This window comes from Manis pentadactyla, chromosome 9, assembly GCF_030020395.1.
Source record: "Manis pentadactyla isolate mManPen7 chromosome 9, mManPen7.hap1, whole genome shotgun sequence".
NCBI classification, from domain to species: domain Eukaryota; kingdom Metazoa; phylum Chordata; class Mammalia; order Pholidota; family Manidae; genus Manis; species Manis pentadactyla.
In genome coordinates, this window is record NC_080027.1 from 21636145 (window position 1) to 21658156 (window position 22012).

The window sequence follows — 22012 nt, forward strand, 5'->3', positions numbered from 1 at the left end:
ACCTAACCAAAGAAGTGAAAGACTTATACTCTGAAAACTACAAGTCACTCTTAAGAGAAATTAAAGGGGACACTAACAGATGGAAACTCATCCCATGCTCGTGGCTAGGAAGAATTAATATCATCAAAATGGCCATCATGCCCAAAGCAATATACAGATTTGATGCAATCCCTATGAAACTACCAGCAACATTCTTCAATGAAGAGGAACAAATAATTCAAAAATTCATATGGAAACACCAAAGACCCCGAATAGCCAAAGCAATCCTGAGAAAGAAGAATAAAGTAGGGGGGATCTCACTCCCCAACTTCAAGTTCTACTATAAAGCCATAGTAATCAAGACAGTTTGGTACTGGCACAAGAGCAGAGCCAGAGACCAATGGAACAGACTAGAGAATCCAGACATTAACCCAGACATATATGGTGAATTTATATTTGATAAAGGAGCCATGGACATACAATGGCGAAATGACAGTCTCTTCAACAGGTGGTGCTGGCAAAACTGGACAGCTACATGTAGGAGAATGAAACTGGACCATTGTCTAACCCCATATACAAAAGTAAACTCAAAATGGATCAAAGACCTGAATGTAAGCCAGGAAACCATTAAACTCTTGGAAGAAAACATAGGCAAAAACCTCTTAGACATAAACATGAGTGACCTCTTCTTGAACATATCTCCCCGGGCAAGGAAAACAACAGCAAAAATGAGTAAGTGGGACTATATTAAGCTGAAAAGCTTCTGTACAGCAAAAGACACCATCAATAGAACAAAAAGGATCCCTACAGTATGGGAGAATATATTTGAAAATGACACATCCGATAAAGGCTTGACGTCCAGAATATATAAGGAGCTCACACGCCTCAACAAACAAAAAACAAATAACCCAATTAAAAAATGGGCAGAGGAACTGAACAGACAGTTCTCCAAAAAAGAAATACAGATGGCCAACAGACACATGAAAAGATGCTCCACATCGCTAATTATCAGAGAAATGCAAATTAAAACTACAATGAGGTATCACCTCACACCAGTAAGGATGGCTGCCATCCAAAAGACAAACAACAACAAATGTTTGCGATGCTGTGGAGAAAGGAGAACCCTCCTACCCTGCTGGTGGGAATGTAAGTTAGTTCAACCACTGTGGAAAGCAGTATGGAGGTACATCAAAATGCTCAAAACAGACTTACCATTTGACCCAGGAATTGCACTCCTAGGAATTTACCCTAAGAATGCAGCAATCAAGTTTGAGAAAGATCAATGAACCCCTATGTTTATCGCAGCACTATTTACAATAGCCAAGAATTGGAAGCAACCTAAATGTCCATCGATAGATGAATGGATAAAGAAGATGTGGTACATATACACAATGGAATACTACTCAGCCATAAGAAAAGGGCAAATCCAATCTTTTGCAGCAACATGGATGGAGCTGGAGGGTATTATGCTCAGTGAAACAAGCCAAGCGGAGAAAGAGAAATACCAAATGATTTCACTCATCTGTGGAATATAAGAACAAAGGAAAAACTGAAGGAACAAAACAGCAGCAGAATCACAGAACTCAAGAATGGACTAACAGGTACCAAAGGGAAAGGGACTGGGGAGGATGGGTGGGTAGGGAGGGATAAGGGCGGGGAGAAGTAGGGGGGTATTAAGATTAACATGCATGGGGGGGTAGGAGAAAAGGGAGGGCTGTACAACACAGAGAAGGCAAGTAGTGATTCTACAACATTTTGCTATGCTGATGGACAGTGACTGTAAAGGGGTTTATAGGGGAGACCTGGTATAGGGGAGAACCTAGTAAACATAATATTCCTCATGTAAGTGTAGATTAGTGATACCAAAAAAAAAAAAAAAAAAAGGGGCAGTTCCTGTGTGGTAACCTCCAATGAGTTCTACACAAGGGTATAAAGGGCATATAAAAGTGTAGGCAAAGGGTCTGTTTGCGTCTGTACAGAAGATCAAAGCCTAATTGTGCTACCCCGAAAATGAACTAAGATACGATATGAAAGAGAACTTCCAACATCAGCACTCTCTGGAAGACTCATGCCAGAAGATGATCATCAAAAAACCCCAACAACGATCCACGCACTGCTACAGCTGTAGATGCACTCATCCCACCAGTTCCTGGACCTGCCATGGGAATGAGGAAGGAGATATCTAAGCTGGCCTGTGCATACAGCAAAACAACAAATTTGACTGGACCTATACTGTTGGAACTCAACCAAGAATTAGGAGAAGTGCAAATTGTAGCGCTCCAAAGTCTTACAACTACAGACAATTTACTGTTAAAAGAACATAAGGGATGTGAACATTCCCCAGGAATGGGTTGTTTTAATTTGTCTGATTTCTCTCAGACTGTTCAAGTTCAGTTGGACAATATCCACCATATCATAGATAAGTTTTCACAAATGCCTAAGGTGCCTAACTGGTTTTCTTGGTTTCACTGGAGATGGCTGTTTATTACAGGTATGCTTTGGTTATGTAACTATACTCCTATTATGTTAATGTGTGTGCGCAATTTAATTAGTAGTTTAAAACCTATACATGCTGAAGTTACTCTACAAGAAGATATGTCAAAGAAATAATCAATCTTCCCATGTTTTCTTCCGCCTGCTACTTCTATAGCTTTTCTTCTTCCTTCCTAATTACAACCCTTAAATAGAATTCGTGCCTCATATCAAATTTACCGAGTATCATAATTCTTCCAAGTGGTAAAGATACCTCAAGACAAATGCTGGGCATAGAAGCCACAGGGCATAAATATGCAAAGAAGTAAAAAGCTAACCTTTTCAAACAATAAGGCTTCTCTCTCACTTACCAACTTTACATTTCCCTGTATGGCCCCGGAAGATGACTGGTTAGCCAGAGACGGGTAAGATTCCTCAAGGGAGGAACAACTTAAGACAGGCACAGTCGCAGGGGGGCCATCAGGTGAGAAATTGGGGATCAACAGAGGTGAGGCTTAGAACCTCACCCCCCCTGTTCTGAGAGAAATCTTCTGCATCCGTGGATGTTTTATTGCCCTTGTCTAGCTTGGATTAACACATAGTCTACAGGCACACACCTGATCATCTACATTTGCTCTCTTACAACACTAAACTATGTTTTGTACCTTTATCTTGTATCTACCTACCACTTCAGCATTTTATTAAAAATAATAATAATAAAGAGAGAAATGTGGTATCCACATATAAATCAAGTATAAAAACCAAATGAGTATTTATATTTGAACTGACTGTTTATAGTTCATAATGCATGAGCAAAACCGAAAGTTTCTGTGATGACTGCCCTTGTACTGTTCACTATGTAACTTATTCATTATGTAAGAATTTGTTCTACATGTAAGAACTTGTTTGTTATGCCTCAGAATATTGGAGACTGACGAAAATTAGGCTTGGGGTGTATTAATGATTGTGCATTGAGCATTGACTCCCCTATACAGAATTTTATTGTCGTTAACAACCATTTGATCAATAAATATGAGAGATTCCCTCACCAAAAATAAATAAATAAATAAATAAATAAATAAAACAAAAAATAAAAAAGGACAGACTTCCAATGGTAAAATAAATAAGTAACTGGGATGTAATGTATAGCATAAGGAATATAGTCAAGATATTTTAACAGCTTGGTAGGGTGATAGCTGGAACCTAGAATTATGTATATAAATGTTTTATCACTGTGTTGTACACTTGAAACTAATGTAATGTAATACTGTGCGTCAACTACCCTTCAATAAAAAATAATTATTTAAATAAAAAAATTAGAAGTTGTAAACATATAATCTGATTAACCCATCTCTCCTTTAGGACAGCCATATACTACATATATAATCTAAAGACTTATTTAATTCATATATTGGATGTTTTATCAGTTCTAGTCAGTGTGAACTAAAGAGAAGAAAATTTTAAGCCCTATAAATGGAATTCTAGAAATAGAATTGATTTATTCAATTAAATTGGGCCTCTTCACTCTGAATTTGCAAGATATAATAAGACATTATGGGGAATATTTTTTGGGACACTTGACTCAAATAGCAGCTTGGACAGATGGCCTGTAACTCTCTTGGTATTCTACCTAAACAGGGAACATGACATAGAAAGGGTTTGATGTATTCTAGCCTGATTCATTCCTCATCATTCCCTTCCCTTCTTAGTTATTCTATGTGACATCCTTCTTACACACCCCCAGTGACTCACAGCAAATTATTTTTTCCAAATTCAATATTGTCAGGGTCAAGGGACATTCTTTAAATCTGGGGATATGGGAGTCCCTGCACTCCCCTCCTCCCACAGACACACCAAATGAACAGCTACACATGGTGCAATTATCACTGAAAGAAATCAAGCAACTAGCTGAGCAACTTCTATACATTGAGCAATGAGAAAATAATCCACAATGAAATGAGTAGGAAAGGCTCAGACACAATTTTGCTCACCCTCGCCTCCAACCCCAGCAAAGAGACATGCAGCTGGGAAGGGATCCCCAGCTCCCAGCTCTTCCACAGGAATGAGAGGTTTGGACCCCATAACAGTGCCCCAATTTCTAAGACTCCCACCAAAGGGACTGGCCTCCCAATCTCCGAGGTCTGAAGACCAGTGGAGCTTTCATCCAAAGACCTACAGGACTAGAGCAAACAAAGAAAAGCAGTTATAAGGGAAGCCAGCACTAACTGCCACTATCACACCGGGGCTCAGAGCAGATAAAGCTGGCAGAGAAGCCCATCTCTCAGCCTCTCCTGAGTGGGGAAGGAGCTTGGTGGTGCCACTCTTGCTGTGCAGGGGTTACTGCCTGTGTAACGGCTCGCTACAAAACAAACAAGCTCTGAATGATATTTTTGTTTCTTACCTTTTTCATAAAAGATAAAGTCCTGTTGAATTTCTTTTGGTTAGCACAAACAGGTGCAAATGTAGGTTTTTGCTAAGAGCAAAGTGGCATAGCACAAACTTTTGAACACTAAAGGATACGTGTACAATGTTATGTGTCAATTAAAGCTCATTAAAACTGGGAAATAATTCTTTAATGAAATACATATGTGGAAACATACCCATATATACAGGCATACCTCGTGTGATTTACACTTCATTTTATTGCACTTCACAGATTTTGCATTCTTTTGAACAAGTCAAATGGAGCCATTTTTCCAAAAGCATTGCGCACTTCATGTCTCTTCATCACATTTTGGTAATAATGACCAGAAAATAAAAAACCTTCTGGAAGAGATTCACCATTCTAGATGCCATTAAGACATTCATGATTTATGAGATGAGGTCAAAATATTAACATTAGTAGGAGTTGGGAAGAAGTTGTGTCATACCTCGTGGATGACTTTGAAGCTTCAAAGTCACTTTCAAGACTTCAGGGCAGGAAGTCACTGCATATGCGGAAATAGCAAAATAATTCAAATTAGACGTGGAGCCTGAAGATGTGACTGAATTAATTAATCATTAATCAACCAGACTGAAATCCAGTTGGATGACATGTGAATAGATGGCATGTGATTAATGAAAAAAAAGTATTCAGTATGACTGATGAGGAATTGTTATATTTGTAAGTGGGGAGGTGGAGGAGTTTGTTTCAAAAACAAAAGATTCAGTATAAAAATAATAAAGGATAAATAACGAGATAAAATAATCATTGTATTAAATCAATCTATTGCTTTAATAAATTTAGCAGGATAAATGATCATTCATGGATAAAAAATTAAAAAGATTATCTCTTTAAGTTTCATTAGGTCTCTGATTTGACAGGAGGAAGATGGTATAGACTCAGAGTAGCAATGACTCATACTATAAAAATTATTTTACCTTCCTGGCAATAGTCAATTTGGTCCAAGTATGAGAATTTAAAGTTCAGCCTTTCCTGAAACTATTGCAATATTCATGGGGGAAAAAACAGTACAAGATATCTAATTAATCACATGTTTGCATAATACAGAAGTGTGAGGGCAGAGGCTTTAGAGGCTTAAGTCCCAAATGACACTAAGTACAAATAAAATGTCATCTGTCTATATTGTCAGCTACCGGAGGCAAGCACGGAAAGACTTGCTCATCACAGGTAGGTTTCTGAGTCTCTAAATTTAAAGAATGAAGAAAAAAACCTTACATTTGAAAAATTGAAGAATCAAATATTTAGAAAACTATATTTAGAAATATTTTCTAAACTGTATGTTTGGAAAACATATTTTTGACTTACTTCCTTTGGTTAAAAGTCTGCAATTGAATGGCAATGAAATGATATTTCTTAAAAGCTGGGTGAATCAGACTCACGTTGATCAGCTAATGAACAGTTTTACTTACTTATATCTTAATCACAACTAAGCAGAAAAACATTGGGTATTTTCATCACTGTGAAAGGGGATATGCAAATTTAAGATGTTTTTTTCTATTTCATTTACCAGTAATTGAGATATCATAATACACATACTAGTCTGTGTAAAATCAACCCCATATGAAACACATACTGTATTTACTTCAGCTTTTAAAAAACCAGGCGATCACTCATGTTTCAACTCTCATATATCAACAGAAAGACATAGGTGTATGCATGACCCAGCAAACACCAACAGAAGCTTATGTATCTAAAACATATTTATTATTATTCTTCCCATCTCTATTTCTAATGAACAACTCAGGTGTAAACTCCATGAAAATGAAAATGTATGTGTTAAATTCTATTTTTCCTCTGTTTTTAGCATTTCATTTTCCTGGTAAAGAGACACGCTTTTTGACACCAGACCACTCCTACATGTAAGTAATAATAATGTGGCAAAGCAGTAAAATGTTTCTAGAGTAAATTTTACTCAAATATGTCTCGTGTCTCAATAAATACTAAAAACAATAGAGACCAAGAACAGTAACGTCATATTGTTCATTATCTTAAAATTAGAGATACGTTCATTGTGTCTGAATTTAACACACAGTCTTAAATGAATCATGATTCTTGAGGAAATCAGCAAGTCCAATCATTATTGTGCTCAACTGGATATTTATGTTTCAAATGAAAGGCTATATACTCCAGCTTTCCTTAATTTATGTGTGACTTTCATAGTATATTTGACCTGTGATGAGCTGTCAGTTCATGATTGACTGCTGAGATTAGGCAGTGAAGATGGACGCAACCACATACCTGATGGGTGGTCTAAATCCAGAGCCAAACTTTCTGTAAATCCTATCCCAGACACTAACTTTTGTCAATAACGTAACAGTGAAACTTGTTTGGGCTATTTTTTGAAGAACAAGAATATCATGTACTGAAATAAATCCTTTCTGACTTGCAGGTTGTATTTTTCTGAGTGTCATGAAGAGTTGAAACTTTGATCTACCATTTCTTGATCATTTCTATAGCATTTTAGAAGAAAAAGGAGAATGGAGGGGGTAAATTGTTCCTCATTGAAAGAATTCCTTCTCTTGGGAATTAGCACTAACCCTGGAATCAAAGTGACACTCTTTACCACGTTTCTAATTGTTTATTTCATTATTCTTGTGGCAAACCTTGGGATGATCATCTTAATTAGAATGGATTCCAGGCTGCACATGCCAATGTATTTTTTCCTCAGTCATCTTTCCTTCAGTGACTTCTGCTATTCTATGGCAGTTGGACCCAGGATGCTAGTAGGCTTCATTGCCAAGAACAAGTCCATTTCCTTCTGTGGCTGTGCTCTGCAATTCTTGATCTTCTGTACCTTTGCAGATTCTGAGTGTCTGCTGCTGGCGGTGATGGCCTTTGACTGGTACAAGGCCATTAGCAACCCCTTGCTCTACACAGTCAACATGTCCAGCACAGTGTGCTCCCTGCTCACGGCTGGGGTTTACATGGTGGGAATTATGGATGCTTCAGTAAATACTATATTAATATTCCGCTTATGTTTCTGTGGGTCAAACGAGATTAACCATTTCTTCTGCGATGCCCCACCTCTCCTATTGCTCTCTTGTTCAGATACACGTATCAATGAGCTAATGATATCCATCATTTTTGGTCTCCGTGAACTGATTACTCTTTCTGGACTTTTTGTGTCTTATTGTTATAAGGAACCTGGAAAGTTTTCAAAGGTTTTAGGCTCTTAGTTTGCCAAATTTTGTTTATTCAATCTTTCATCTGAGTAGTGATTTAGTTTGCTAAGCACTATTGAGTGTTTTCTAACTACCTGGTTCACTTCAATGTGATTTTCATTTCATGGTAAGCCTGCAGTTTTAATAGCAATGCATATTATCATTTAATGAAACCATTTTATTTCAATAATATTCAAATTATTTGTAATAAACAATGATGTATTTATACACTTTGCTATTTCATTCAGTTTTCTAGTCTTCAGTGCAGGCCTTTTCCCTGTGCTGTTGGGTTTCAGATAAGTGAGGAAGTGGCTGCAGAAACCCTGGAGTAGGAGCAGCAGGCTTGCACGTTCCCCTTGCCTGGGAGACCTGGAGGGGCTGCGGCTGTATTACAACATCCTTGAGCAGCCTACATGTCACTCACTCCATCCGGTGCCCCTCAGCTCCCGCAGTCCTGGGGTGGCAGGGTCATCGTTCCCAAGATGGGCAGATCCAACTGGACACTGGATGCCAGGGGGCCCTAGCTTTAAAGTTGGCAAGGGATTCGCCCTATGCTGAGCAGTAGTTCAATGGACTTCCCTTTTCTGCCTCTGTTCTTCCTTGCTCTCCACCACCAGTATGGCTGCACAAACAAAAGCCTCTTCCTGGTACTCTGTGATACAGACCCTCACTATTACTTTCACATTAAAGAATTTTTTCCTTGCTGCACTTGTTTGACCTGTTCAAGAATTCTTTCCCAGTCAGAGTCAAGGGCCCTCTCTCCCCAGTCCAGGTTGAGGTTTCACTTAGTATACAGGGAGAGACACCCCTTTACCAGACAGGACTGCCCAGCAACAATTTCACTTTCATTTGTCTATGAAAAAAAAGAAAATGTGGCTTAGAGTAAAGTTGTTTTAATGTAAGAATGAAGGACCTTATGCTGGGGTGTCATCTCATCTGTTCTCACTGATAAGGACTCAGTAACTCAGCTTCTGAGGGACCCACTTGCACTTTATCAGTAAAAACACATGAACAAGCAACCAAGACAAGGGACTTCTGGTTATAAATACTGAGAATTTTTGAGGACTATCTGAAATTGTTTGGTCTGGGCAAGAATTCACAGTGCTGATCAGAAATAGCTCTCCAGAGACCATGGGGAAATCAGCTCCCTCCGTGGTAAAGGCGAATCTCTTATTGGCAACAGCAAAAGTCATGCCACAGTCCACAAAGATCACTTTGTCTGTCAACACTAGGTGTTCTAGCAACAGGGGACATTTCCTTTTGCTCTGACACCTGGACACTATCTTTAGATTGGGTAAGCCTTCTCTCCCAAGTGCCAACACATACTTGAACTCAATTTAGATTTTATTCCTTACATGTCCCATTGCCCAGAAAATAATGTGAGGACATCAGTCATTGGTTGGACTATGTTGTCTCTTTATTGGCTTACTAAGAGGCATTTTCTTATATACTATTGGTCTGTGAAATTCTCACAGTGAACCTATGTCAAATAAATTGCCAGCAAAAACAAACCCTGCCTCTGGGCATTAATTTGCCTCCCAAAAGAAAACAGAAGTTAAAAAGTGCTTCCTGAAGATAGAAACAATCTGGTACCACAAAATAAGTCAAAATTAACTGAGAGATGTAAGTGGGTAGAGAAAGCATTCTATGCAGATGAATCAGCAATCAGAGAGGCCCTCAGGTGGACAGGACCCTGCCATTACCATCCAGTTTAAAGAAAACCAGTGTGGCTATGATACAGTGCCACAGTTCACACTGTCACTTCTTCCAGGGGCCTTTTCTCCCCTCCTGTGCTCTCTAAACCTGGTTCACACACACCCAACCTCAGAACACTGCTGAATCTGTGACGGTATCCTAAATCATGATCTTCAATGTAGGGTAGCTAACTGCAATGAGCTTAAGGACTATGTAGTTGTACACTATTTGCCCAAGTGCAGGATAGCATCTTGGTAAAGAAAGAAGGATATTCCCCCCAAAAGTAATTTTTATTTAGTGTTTATTCATGGGAAGCAATGTATATAGGGGGTCTAGTATATGCCTTAAATGTAGTTTTTGGTATCTTCTTTAAGTACATAAAGTAGCTATGGATGCTAAAGGAAATGGAAACTTAAAGACATACAAATAAATTATTTGGAAAATAATTTAACCAAAGAGCTTTGATCTGGGTGTTTACAAGATATTTAACACATTGGTTCTGTTCTAGTTTACAAATGATCAAATCAGTGAAGTGGCTTGTTTAGTAAACAGGGACAAGGACATGTATTTGAAGGACCACATAAAATTCAGTTCTTAAATGTTTGCTACAATAACACCAGCTAAAAAGTCATTCAATACCTAAGACTATCTAGGTGCCACTGTAAAATGTGTTTGAGTGAAAACATTTCAGATTGACAGCAGAGCCCAAGTAGGACAAGTCTCCTCTGCTGTCAAGGGTGATATTCTTTCTGGAATTCTGAGATGTGATGGGGGGAAGTGTAGAGGTGGGGGAAAAAAAACAATGGGGAATGATTCCTTTAGTCCTAATATCTCCCCAATTAACCCATGCTCTTTTGGAGTTTTACCTCTGAATTAGGTACTATCTTGAACAGCAGTGTGGTAAGATTGGGACTGAATGAGACTAAAGTCCAAGAAAAATGAATGCCAGTATCAGAGGTATAAAATTTATCATCTAGTTGGCACATTGCTCTCTCATAAGATGACTGTAATGCATGGAAAATCAGACTGATCTGCATCCTAGCTCCTATGGCAAATCAAATTCTAAAGTGTGAGCTAAAGAGAAGGAAATGTTAAGTCTATTACATGAAGTATTTTTAAGCTCAGTAAAATATGTCTGAAAAATAGAATCAACTAAGTTGTAGCATTTGTGAGATCCTATTGCCTAAATTTGTGAAAACGGAGGATGAATTAATGGAAACACTGGGGAATTCATGATTCAGCTAGGGGCTTGGGCCAATGACATGCGAGGTATTACTGTCCATAGCAAGTCAGGGAAAGCTAATATCAAAATATTTTACCCTTTGTAACTCAATCCTAACTGTTTCCTTCACTCTGTATATCCATGACTCACATGTGTCTCATAGTATACCCACCACTAATAGGTGGCAAACATTACTGTCCAAGTAAGACATCCTCAGTGTCTGTGTGATGAGTCAATGTGATGGGTCAGCTCATTCATCTCAGTTCCTTATTTCTGCCCAGGCACTGTTATCCCTTAACATAAGGTAGCCCATGATACCACACGCAGTATGACACAAGCAATTAACTCCAAACTGCCCGGAACAAATGGTGGAAATGATTCTCACTGCTTCCGTAAGTGTGTGGCTCTTTCTTAAGGGGCAGCAAATTAAACCTAACTTGATAATCCTCTCTAGAAATGTGCTATGAATTGGAAAAGGAACAACAAAATTGGGTCTGAATCTACTTCCAACTCACTGAAACTCTTACCTTCTATAAGTCATTTTTCCTCTTTGGGTCTATTTCCATTGTGTCAAAAGAGGGGTTTGTACTGGATAATCTGCATTGTACATTCCAGCTACCGCATTCTGTATCCATATTGATTTGATTCTTTCAATGCACAAACCTCCTTCTATCTATGGGGATATTAAAAAAGAATAACAGGTAGCCAGAGATGTATGTATTATATCAAAGGACTAAATGATAACACTGGGTTAACCTGACCCAAAATGGGGATGGTAATGGTGACAGATAATGACAGATAGCATGGAATGCAGGAGCCCCAACACCAATACACAGGATCTGTTTAGCTATCCTGCGGTTCTGCATTTTCACTTTAAGAGACACTTCATAAAACTGCATATTCAGCTTAATCACCAAGGAAATCACATACTCTATATAATGGCTGAAATTAAAGTGACAGACAACATTAAGTATTGGTAAGGAGGTAGAACAGCCAGAACACCCACACACTGAAAACCTGATGGTAGCAGTGTGGCTCAACATAATTCTTTGGAAATCTGTGTGATGATATTTACTAAATCTACATTTTATACATACCTGCATGCCCACACATTTTCAATGCCTGGTTTTATATGCAAGATAAGTGAGATTATGTCTCTATCCAAAGATGTACTACAATGTTCACACTAACAGTACTGGCAACAGAAAAAGGAAAATCTCAACTGCCTATCAACATTAAAATAGATAAATAATGATATTTTTACAAAGAGTATTATTTAGCAATAAGAATGCACTGAAATTGCATGTGACAACATGAATGAGCTGCACACATATATCACTGAATAGAGCACTATTTGCTCTAGGCTTCACCTTATGTATGGTCCAAAACAAGAGCTAAACCAAGCTAATCTATCATGATGAAAGTCAAGACAGTATTTACCTTTTGGGGGTAAGAGATTAGTGATTCAGGATTTATACAATAAAGTCCAGTATATTTTTGTGAAATAAGTGATATAACTTGTGTATAATATTTCAATGAATAACTATCAGTAAGTAATTCCAATGAATAATAATTGTTTAAAAAGTAAAGATGTTTTGTTCATACAATGAACACTCTCGATATTGTTTTCAGCAGCCAGGAGACCTGGTGAACCTGGCGTTCCTTGATGCCATTATCATGTACTGAACTTACTCAGAATGGCCCACGTTCAGGGCCATACAACTTTCCAGAAGAAGGAGTTTATCAGTAGACAGTTGCCTAGATAGTATTATGTATAGAATCATAGTGTCACCAGAGAAATCATGTAGACACTGATGTTTTTTCTCACTTGTCTCTGATGTCTTAAATTCCACTAAGTCATTTTCTTCCATCATGTAAGAAAGCCAAGTTCAATTAAATAGAAATCCCTTAAGGAGGTTAATGATCCAATTTTTAATAATAACTTAGCCACTAAGGCTCAGGTTTCAAGGGAGAGTGGTGGAGAAAAGTTATACTAAATGCTCTGCAGAGGCAATCCTGCTTAGAAAGCCCATCCCGAAGAGCTTTGTCATCCCTGAAGACAGAGAAGTGCCTGGCAGGAAAATCAAATTGGAAAGGAATCAGAACAAAGTGACTGAGGACAAATCCCATTCCTTCAAATACGTACCAGAGAAGTAAAGAATGGGAGTAAAGCCTGGGTAACACAAATACCTCAACGCCTTCTGTTTGATCGGTGGTAAACTAATACAATTTCTTAGAGTTTGACCTCAACATAGCAAAAAATTAAGTATTTGTATTGCCGTCATCACACAAACAATAAAAAGGGGAAGCCATTGAAATGTATAACCAAGGTGCCCTTTACTCCAAGTCAAATACTTTATTTTAATGGTGTTAGCCTAAGGTGTGGTCTAGTTTAATAGGACCCTGAAAGAAGGCTCTGTCTTTGCCTCATTCTTAGGCTTCAGAAGAAATAAATCACCTGGAGCACATTTATACATGCACTGGCTGATGCTTACCATCACATAAATTATTGTATAGACATAAATTTTGCATTTAATGCTTTTTTTTTGATAAAGCATGAATTAACTGCAATAAGGTAGAAAGTAAGCAGGAATACATTTTTGTATGTTATGATCAGGAGTAGAATTTAATGAACATATAGAAATGCTTGCTTGTCAGTGTCCTGAAATGATTCACATGTGAAAAATCTCCAAATACATCCAACACAGAGAGTATCTCTCAGGGCTGCCACGTTGCTCATCTTCAGGGGCACCATTTTACTTATTCTCTGTGCTCCCTGGAATTGTGCAACTCAGTATTTATTTGGTATATTTATCTACTGGAATATGACTACCACGGTATCACCTGCATCACATCACATAATTATTATCCCTTTTTTGTGGTGAGAACATTTAAGATCTAGTCACTTGGCAACTTTAAAATGTATAATACAGTATTTTAATTATAATTGCAATGTTGCACATTAAATCTCCAGAACTTACCTTATAATTGCACATTTTTACCCTTTGGCCAACACCTCCCCAGTTGCCCCACCCTCTAGCCCCTTGTAACCACCAGTCTACACTCTGTTTCTATGAGTTTGGCCCTTTTAGGTTAGACGTGTGAGCCATATCACACAGTATTTGTCTTTCTCTGTTTGACTTTTGTCACTTAGCATAATGCTCTGAAGTCCATTACACTGTAATCAGGAAACTCTTAAAAGAAAGCTCAGTCACGCAAAACTGAATGCACATGAAACTCCAGAAGTTTACTGATTATTTCTGGGTCTCAAGTTCAGGATCTGTACAATATGGGTGTTAAAAACTGAAGGTAATATTTGTAATACATGACAATGTGTATGGACATAATTTGAATGACATAAGAAACATATCAACTGTTTGGGAAAGGTCTCCACAATGGTCAATATTTAATTCCATACTTCAGCATCACAATTCTAGGGCCGAGTGAAGAGGTGTTTAAACAGCATATTGGTAGAAGGGGGCATAGAGATGTTTTATGAGGCAGAATAATGGGGACAGGTTTTAACTTTCTGCCCCAGTGAAGGTGTCCGGTGAAATCAGGGACCAACATTGTTGACCAAGATGCAAGAAGGAGGTTATGGGGGGAGATGCACAATTCACACTTCCACTACCTCCCAATTCTCAAAGTACTACCAAAAACAATAGCACACAAAACTTATTTTGGAAATACACAGAATGTCTTTTTTTTAAAGCATTACCCCAACACACTTTTTAAAATGAGATTGTCCTTGTAAATATGAAGTACATTAGTAGAAACAACCTTCAAAGGTTTTTATTTCTACTCTTTGTTGAACACCCACCAGTCTAACAACAGGAAAATAACACATTTACTGAGTCATTATTCATGCACTTCCTATGCTAAGGATTGCAGGAATGTAGAAAGACACATATATAAATAGATAAAGTACCTAATTCAATAAAGAATGTATGAGATAAAGTGGATATTATACTGTTGAAAGAGGGCAGAATATGCCACCCCAAAATATGCCATTTTGGCATAATAATTATTTTGAATTAAAGTTACTTAAGAAACAGGAGGACAGAAGGACAGCCTGACCCTGCCTGACCCCACTTTGCTTAACTAAACATAGGAAGTAAATCTCCCATGTGAAAGGTTCCCTCCCTGCACCAGGAGGGTATAAGGCACACTCATCACAAGAAACAGGGAATTGAGAACCCAGATGGCTGTATGAAATGTCGAAGAAAGAAAATCCTAAGGTAGAACTCCAGAAAAGAGTTATTAGGCTTTTATTTGAGACCCAGGTTTAGGACAGCGGTCCAGGAAACACATTCCTGTGGAAGAAGGAAGTCCTCAGGAGAAGAGAGCTTTCTTACAAGGTTATATATGCTTCCTAACAAAGGATACAAGTCATGATGTGAATTGTTCCATAGTACAGATTAATACATACCAAAATCAGCAGTACTGAGTATTTTTCTGATCATTAGTCAAAGTACAATGGTTGCCCTACAGACTACAAATTACGCCTTTGCTTTAGATAACCCAAGCTTTAAGTCCAGGAACGTGTATTCTTAGCCTTTTGGATTTTTTTCTCTGACAAAATAAACCTGGTTACTTCACAAATTTACTACCCCAAGTCCAAATTCCTTTGTCTCGTCAATTTGTCATCAATGTATTGTTTCCTTGTCTAAAAGGTTTAAAAGCTGCCTGCTTCAGTCACTTGTTTGAGTCTCATATTTTTTAAGGTGCTTCCCTGCATACACTACTAAATTTGTTTTTCTCCTGTTAGTCTGTCATATCAGTTTAATCATTAGGCCAGGCAAAGAATTTAGAAGGGAAAAAGGAAAAGTTATCCACCATTACACAGTCAAAAAAATGTGAAGGTGGTTGACGTATACTTCAGGGAAATGAATCAGGCGAGGACTAAGGGGGAGGTGAAGTAGGTGGTTCAGAAATGGAAGAAACTGTGTTTTGGAACCAAGTTGGGTCCATTTGCACATATGCATTTGAGAAGCAATTGTAAGATTGCTGGAAAAGGAGATAAGAGCCTGGCTCCAATCTGTCTCCCTGACCTTAAGTGGAGTACAGATTCTTTATAGAAGGTTTATGCATATTCAGCAGAGGCTTATGCATATTTAGCAGAGACTGGTGAGATTTACAGAGTTGGGGCAGGACTTTTCTTTTGCACCTGGGAGCATGTGAACAGGTTATTACTCACACTGGGTGTTCAAAAAATGGCAGCTAAACCACCCAGAGGTTGAGGTTTTAGTAGGGTAATGAATGTAGTAAGTTAAGGTCACTTCAGATTGTTTCTGTGCAGGCTCAGGGGAGGGTCAGTGGGCTGGACCATCTGGGTCCATCTGCTCTGAGTGAAGCTGGATCTAAGGGTGAAAGAGATGTGAACTCAACAGTCCAAGCAGGTGTATTGAGAGGGACCCCTCTATTGAGAGGGAGCCCTCTATTCTGGCCAGCAGAACAAAGAAGGTGTCTCTTACAGGCCAAGAGGCTTTTTACGGCCAGGTTTTTTGGCAGGCTCTTTGAGGGGAAGGGTCAGGGGAAAGTGGGCTTGTGGCTTGCTGACATATCCTCTGGATAATGCTTGTAGCCTAAGTAAGATGAAACCTAGGTCTCTCTGAGATGGGGTGGGCTTATTTGAAAGGTGGTACTCAGGTCCTGATTCTATCAAAGTGAGACAGGGACCATGGGCTTAGAGTAGGGTGAGGGCCCTTGGAATAAACAAAGCAAGATAAACCACTGTGGGATTTGCTCTGGCCTGCTGGGGGGCCCAGCTTGTTTTTCTGACTTTCCCCAGGTTTGCTTTTCTTCCTCCAGCCCTAATCAAGTGATTTGCCACATGGGCAGTTCAACAAGCAAGTCCAAAACAAACAGGAAGGATTCCATTGAAAGTAAGATTGCATTTAAAAACCCAATTTGTTAAAATGTAACTTTCTTAACATACTCTTTAACAAACAGACAATAACTCAGCCCACCTTGGGAGCAAAGCAGGCAGTCTTGATTGATATGTTCCCAGACCAGGAAGCTGCTATCCTGGAAGGAAATCAGAGCAGTAAAGTTCTTGTAAATAACCAGGAAGACTAATTAGAAACTTAATGTCTCTTCAAAGATAAACATTCTGGGACCACTTAGCAGGTGTACATCCCTATCCCTTTGTCTCTAAACAGCCTATAAAACCCCTAGACAACCACCACCCCAGGGCTCTCTTGTCCCCCTGGCTAGAGCCAGGCACTCTGTCCTCTAACTTTATCTCTGAATAAAAGCCCCTCACTCGCTCTTCTATCTTGACTGTTTGCAAACTCCTGGAACAAGAACCCCGGCATCACAAGGGTGCTGCAAAACAACTTGCGATTTCTTTGTCATAGAAAAGACAGCAGGGAGTTTGGTAATGCATTTTAACACAGTGATTAACAGGGGCAGGAAATGACTGCTTTGCCTTTTAATTAGAAAGCCCCAATTTCAGTATGTTACTCAAACCCAGTCCTTGTCACCAAAGTCAAATCACAAAACACAGTGACAAGGTTGTGAGGAAAGATAAGAAATAGTTTATTATTTTGCCAGCAAATGAGGGAGTGGCAGGTTCACGGCTGAAATAGCCACCATCCTCCGGAGCACAAGTGGCTCAGGGCTTTTAAAGGGGGAATTGTGGGAGAGCTTCTGTGTTGTTTGTGACCACAGACACATAAGGAGCAGCTTGCAAGGACCTAAGCAGGCATTCTTGCACCAATTTCCTTTTTGTTTCTTTTATTATTTCCTCCTCAGTATTCAGGGAAAGGACGACTTGGGTTCTGCAAAATCCTGTGTTGTCTCTGACCCTGAGACTCAGAAAACAGGGAGAAGGAAGAGCAACTGCCATCTGTTAGTAGTTACAAAGTATTTTGGGGAGCTACCTGTGCTCATTTTCAAGTTAATGTTAGTGTTAAATTTTAAATCCCAACAATTTAAGTCAGTTTTCCTCTGTTTACAAACAGGATGAACAATGAAAAAGGTACAAGGTCATTAAGGAGAGGATTTTTTTGAACTTCATCAGGTATCTTGTTTTACTGGAGGAGGCTATAGATTCATGGTAGTTCTAAAGCATAGCACTAAAATAAATTCTGGTCAAGTTCTGACATAGATCAAACTGGTGAGAAGAGTGAAGAGTTAGAAGGTCAGCCTTTGCTAAAGTTGTAACATTCACAGGGGAGAAATACAGAGCCAGAAATGGAATTAATCATGTTCTCATAACCGAAAACTAAAGGCAGAGTCTTCAGAGACTAAAGTCCCAGCAGTCACGAGGTAGAAATAAAATGCAACCTGCCTGCTTTTCATGCACCAGAGATAAAGACAAAGACTTGCTCATTTCAGGTAAGTTTCTAACTGGCTAAATTTAAAGACTATAGGGAAGAAAAATCCCTTAAAATTTTGGAAAAATGAGCAGTCGAGTATTGAGGATTTTGTAAGTGAATAATTTTATACCTGCTCACTTTATTAAATAAATTCTGCAATTTAATGGCCAAACTGATGTTTTTGGTTAGACCTATATGAATTTGACTGACTTCATTTATCATTTGTATAAGGATATTAAATATTTTATTTACTTATATTATTATCAAGATTGATATGTAAACCATTAATTTTTTTATCACTCTGCAAGTAATATGATACATGTCACTATAAGATCTGTTCTAATTTTATCAAGTAATAATAATGATAACACATTAAAAATAACAACATACGGAAATCCATGTGCATATGGACCACATATCTTAATATTTAAGTCTAGAAAAATAAAAAGCAGACTCATCACCCATATTGAAATATATTAAAACATGCACACAAACACACACAAACATATACATGGTGGTTACATAAATACAAGCTGAAAATCATATTATATCAGGTACATTTATTTATCCACATCCTATTTTCATTCTAATGGAAAAGACAACTTAAAATTCAAAGATATGAAAATGTATGCTCTATAATCTGTCGTTTCTGCTTTTTATCACTTTGACTTTCAAAGGATTTGTCCTTTGGCAAAGGTCAGTCATACAAATAGGCTCTAATTCTGTGGCAAACCAGTTAATATGAGTAAGAGAACAGTTCTGCAAGTCCTGTGTCATGTTTCAGTGAACACTAAAGCCACTATATACCAAAAATGGTACCATAGTAACTTTCACTAATTAACTTACATGCAATATCACTGCCAGTGACACACTCAACGTCTTTTCTTTTATAAAGCAATAAATGTGATCCTTTTTATCAAACATATATTGTCTAGTGTTTTCTGGCTTTTTCTCCTTAACTGTTGTTTTGAATCTAGAATGAACTTGCAGTTTATTCAAATCTACTATCTGGCATTGGGCAACAAGCCAAGACTGGTAACATATCTCAGGAAGGACATACAGATTTAAAATCAAAGTTTACCAATTTCCTATCCCAGGCATTTTTAGTTTTTCATAACACAATAATGCCTCTTTAACACTTGAGCTATTTGCAGAAAGTAAAGAAGGCAATTTAATAATTTCATGTCTTGTCTTACAGATATATTTTGAGTATCCAGAGGAAACAAATCCTGATCTATCATTTTCTTGATCATTTTTGAAACATTTAGAACAAAGAAGAATGGACAAGGGAAATTGCTCTTCCTTGACTGAATTCTTTTTCTTGGGAATTACTAATAACACTGAGGTCAAGGTGACTCTATTCATCATGTTTCTAATTGTTTATATCATTGATCTTCTGGCAAATCTAGGAATGATCATTATAATTAGAATGGATTCCCAGCTGCACACGCCGATGTACTTTTTCCTCAGCCACCTCTCCTTCTGTGACCTCTGCTATTCCACAGCAGTTGCACCCAAGATGCTGGTGGACATATTTGCCAAAAACAAATCAATTCCCATCGTTGGCTGTGCTTTGCAATTCTTAATCTTCTGTATATTTGTAGATTCTGAGTGTCTGCTGCTGGCGGTGATGGCCTTTGACCGGTACAAGGCCATTAGCAACCCCTTGCTCTACACAGTCAACATGTCCAGCACAGTGTGCTCCCTGCTCACGGCTGGGGTTTACATGGTGGGGATGGCGGATGCTCTCATACACACGACACTAGCATTCCGCTTATGTTTCTGTGGGTCAAATGAGATTAACCATTTCTTCTGTGATGTCCCACCCCTCCTATTGCTGTCTTGCTCAGATACACAGCTCAATGAGCTAATGATATTCACCATATTTGGCTTCATCGAATTAAGCACCATTTCAGGAGTTCTTGTCTCTTATTGTTACATATTCCTATCGGTTTTGAAGATACACTCTGCTGAGGGGAGGCTCAAAGCTTTCTCCACCTGCACCTCCCACTTAACTGCTGTTGCAATTTTTCAGGGAACTATGCTCTTCATGTATTTCAGGCCAAGCTCTGCCTACTCCCTAGATCAAGACAAAATGACCTCACTGTTCTATACGCTTGTGATTCCCATGCTTAACCCTCTGATTTACAGCCTGCGGAACCAGGATGTGAAGGGGGCCCTGGAAAAACTAAAAAAAAAAAAAGATTGGATTTAAGAAAATAGGTATATAGTATTTAAAAATGTAATTTGGGGGAGGAAGAATTTTCCTCTACCCTTCAAGTTTCTTCTAGCTGGTCAAAGAATCAAATTAACATGAGGTTAACAATAGAAAAGAAAAAAAAAAAAGGAAAGGTTTAATTATGTATGTATAGAATCCCAACAATGAAATTGAGACCCAAACAGATGGCAGATGCAGACAGCTTTTATGCATCATAGACAAAGAAGCACAAATCTGTGAGGATTCCACAGGACAAACAGGCTCAGGATCTTTGTTTAGTAAGGAATTCTCAGCAGCATTTGAACTGGGTTACTGTATTAGTAAAAAGTAACAAGGTTTGTTTACATCAACTTCTTTGGCTTTGAAATGTCTTTTCTGATAAGAATATCTCCCTGTGTCCTGGTGCAGGGAGGGCACCTTTCCCCTGGGAGAATTATTTCTTGGTTTCAAGGCCAGGGGGGCAGAGGAGGGTCAGCAAATCCCTTCTACTTGTGCTTTCTTAGTCCTTTTAATTCCAAGTAGTCAATATGCCAAAGTGGCACATTTTGGGGCAGCCCTTGGTTCCTACACATTTATGTATATGTATGTATACATATATATATATATATATATATATTTATATATATATATATACTCACACAGACACCCTTTTGTTTTTTAAATCATTTATTATACTACAAAGGGTCTCAGATACCTCAATGAATACAATAAATAGTGTGCTAAGTCTATGTCATACCAATATTTTGGAGTTTCTTAAATATACTATAATTTGTTGCATGTTTTCAATTTAAGTAAGGTGTTCTCTATCTTGGGAACACTTTCCAATCTCTATCTTTTTATGCCAATTTTCATTTGTTTGATGTTCATTTTATGTATTAACTTAATTGTTCTAAGAGTTATTAATGCTTGGAATGCACTTGTAATTCTAGGTGCTGTGCTTTTCATAATGGATCCAGTAGTTCCTATACTAATGGATCCTAAAATGTGGAAATGAGAGTCATTCATTCACTAATCTTACAGATAATTCATAATACACTACATATCAGTTGAAGTATATAGGAAATGATATTCTAAGGTCAGGCAAAACATCTAAATCCTAAGTGGAGAGGAAAAGATTCTTTGAATTTCAGGTTCATGTCTGTCTGGTGAATGGAGACACTGGAGTGAGGGGAGAAGAAAGGCACCTAGATAGTGAGTCTGGAACTGAGGTCCTAGATGGGCAGGAGATGCCTCTTAGAGGATATGAAGCCCAAAGTAGGAAGGACTAAAGAACCCAGTGGGGGATCCTGGAAAAGTGTACCCTTGTGCTGAAATGCTCAGCGTAGTCACTTCCACTCAGTGTGGTTCTTCCCTTCTTCCCCCTTCTAAGTCCTGGTTAAATACCTCTGCTGTGGTTTGTGAATAATACAATCCTCAAGGCATCACTTTACCTCTCACTGTGTGATTAAAAAGTTGCCTCCAATATGAGATGTGAGCACTCTGCTCAGGAACTGTTTCAAT

General features: G+C 38.3%; 2 protein-coding genes across 2 annotated transcripts; both read left to right on the forward strand.

Moving 5' to 3' along the window:
* The first annotated feature begins 7371 nt into the window (after positions 1–7371).
* On the forward strand, positions 7372–8070 carry LOC118908029 (olfactory receptor-like protein OLF2). The gene has a single exon (XM_036877092.2). It carries the CDS (start codon positions 7372–7374, stop codon positions 8068–8070), a length of 699 nt encoding a protein of 232 aa, XP_036732987.2.
* An 11485-nt stretch (positions 8071–19555) lies between these two features.
* On the forward strand, positions 19556–20665 carry LOC130684854 (olfactory receptor 5W2-like). Its single transcript, XM_057507096.1, has one exon. The coding sequence runs from the start codon at positions 19574–19576 to the stop codon at positions 20507–20509; it is 936 nt and encodes a 311-aa protein (XP_057363079.1). The 5' UTR covers positions 19556–19573; the 3' UTR covers positions 20510–20665.
* Positions 20666–22012: the final 1347 nt, after the last annotated feature.

What these genes read in the sequence shown, in the direction of transcription:
- LOC118908029 (XM_036877092.2), top strand. Translation starts at nt 7,372, where the DNA reads ATGGAGGGGGTAAATTGTTCCTCATTGAAAGAATTCCTTCTCTTGGGA.
- LOC130684854 (XM_057507096.1), top strand. Translation starts at nt 19,574, where the DNA reads ATGGACAAGGGAAATTGCTCTTCCTTGACTGAATTCTTTTTCTTGGGA.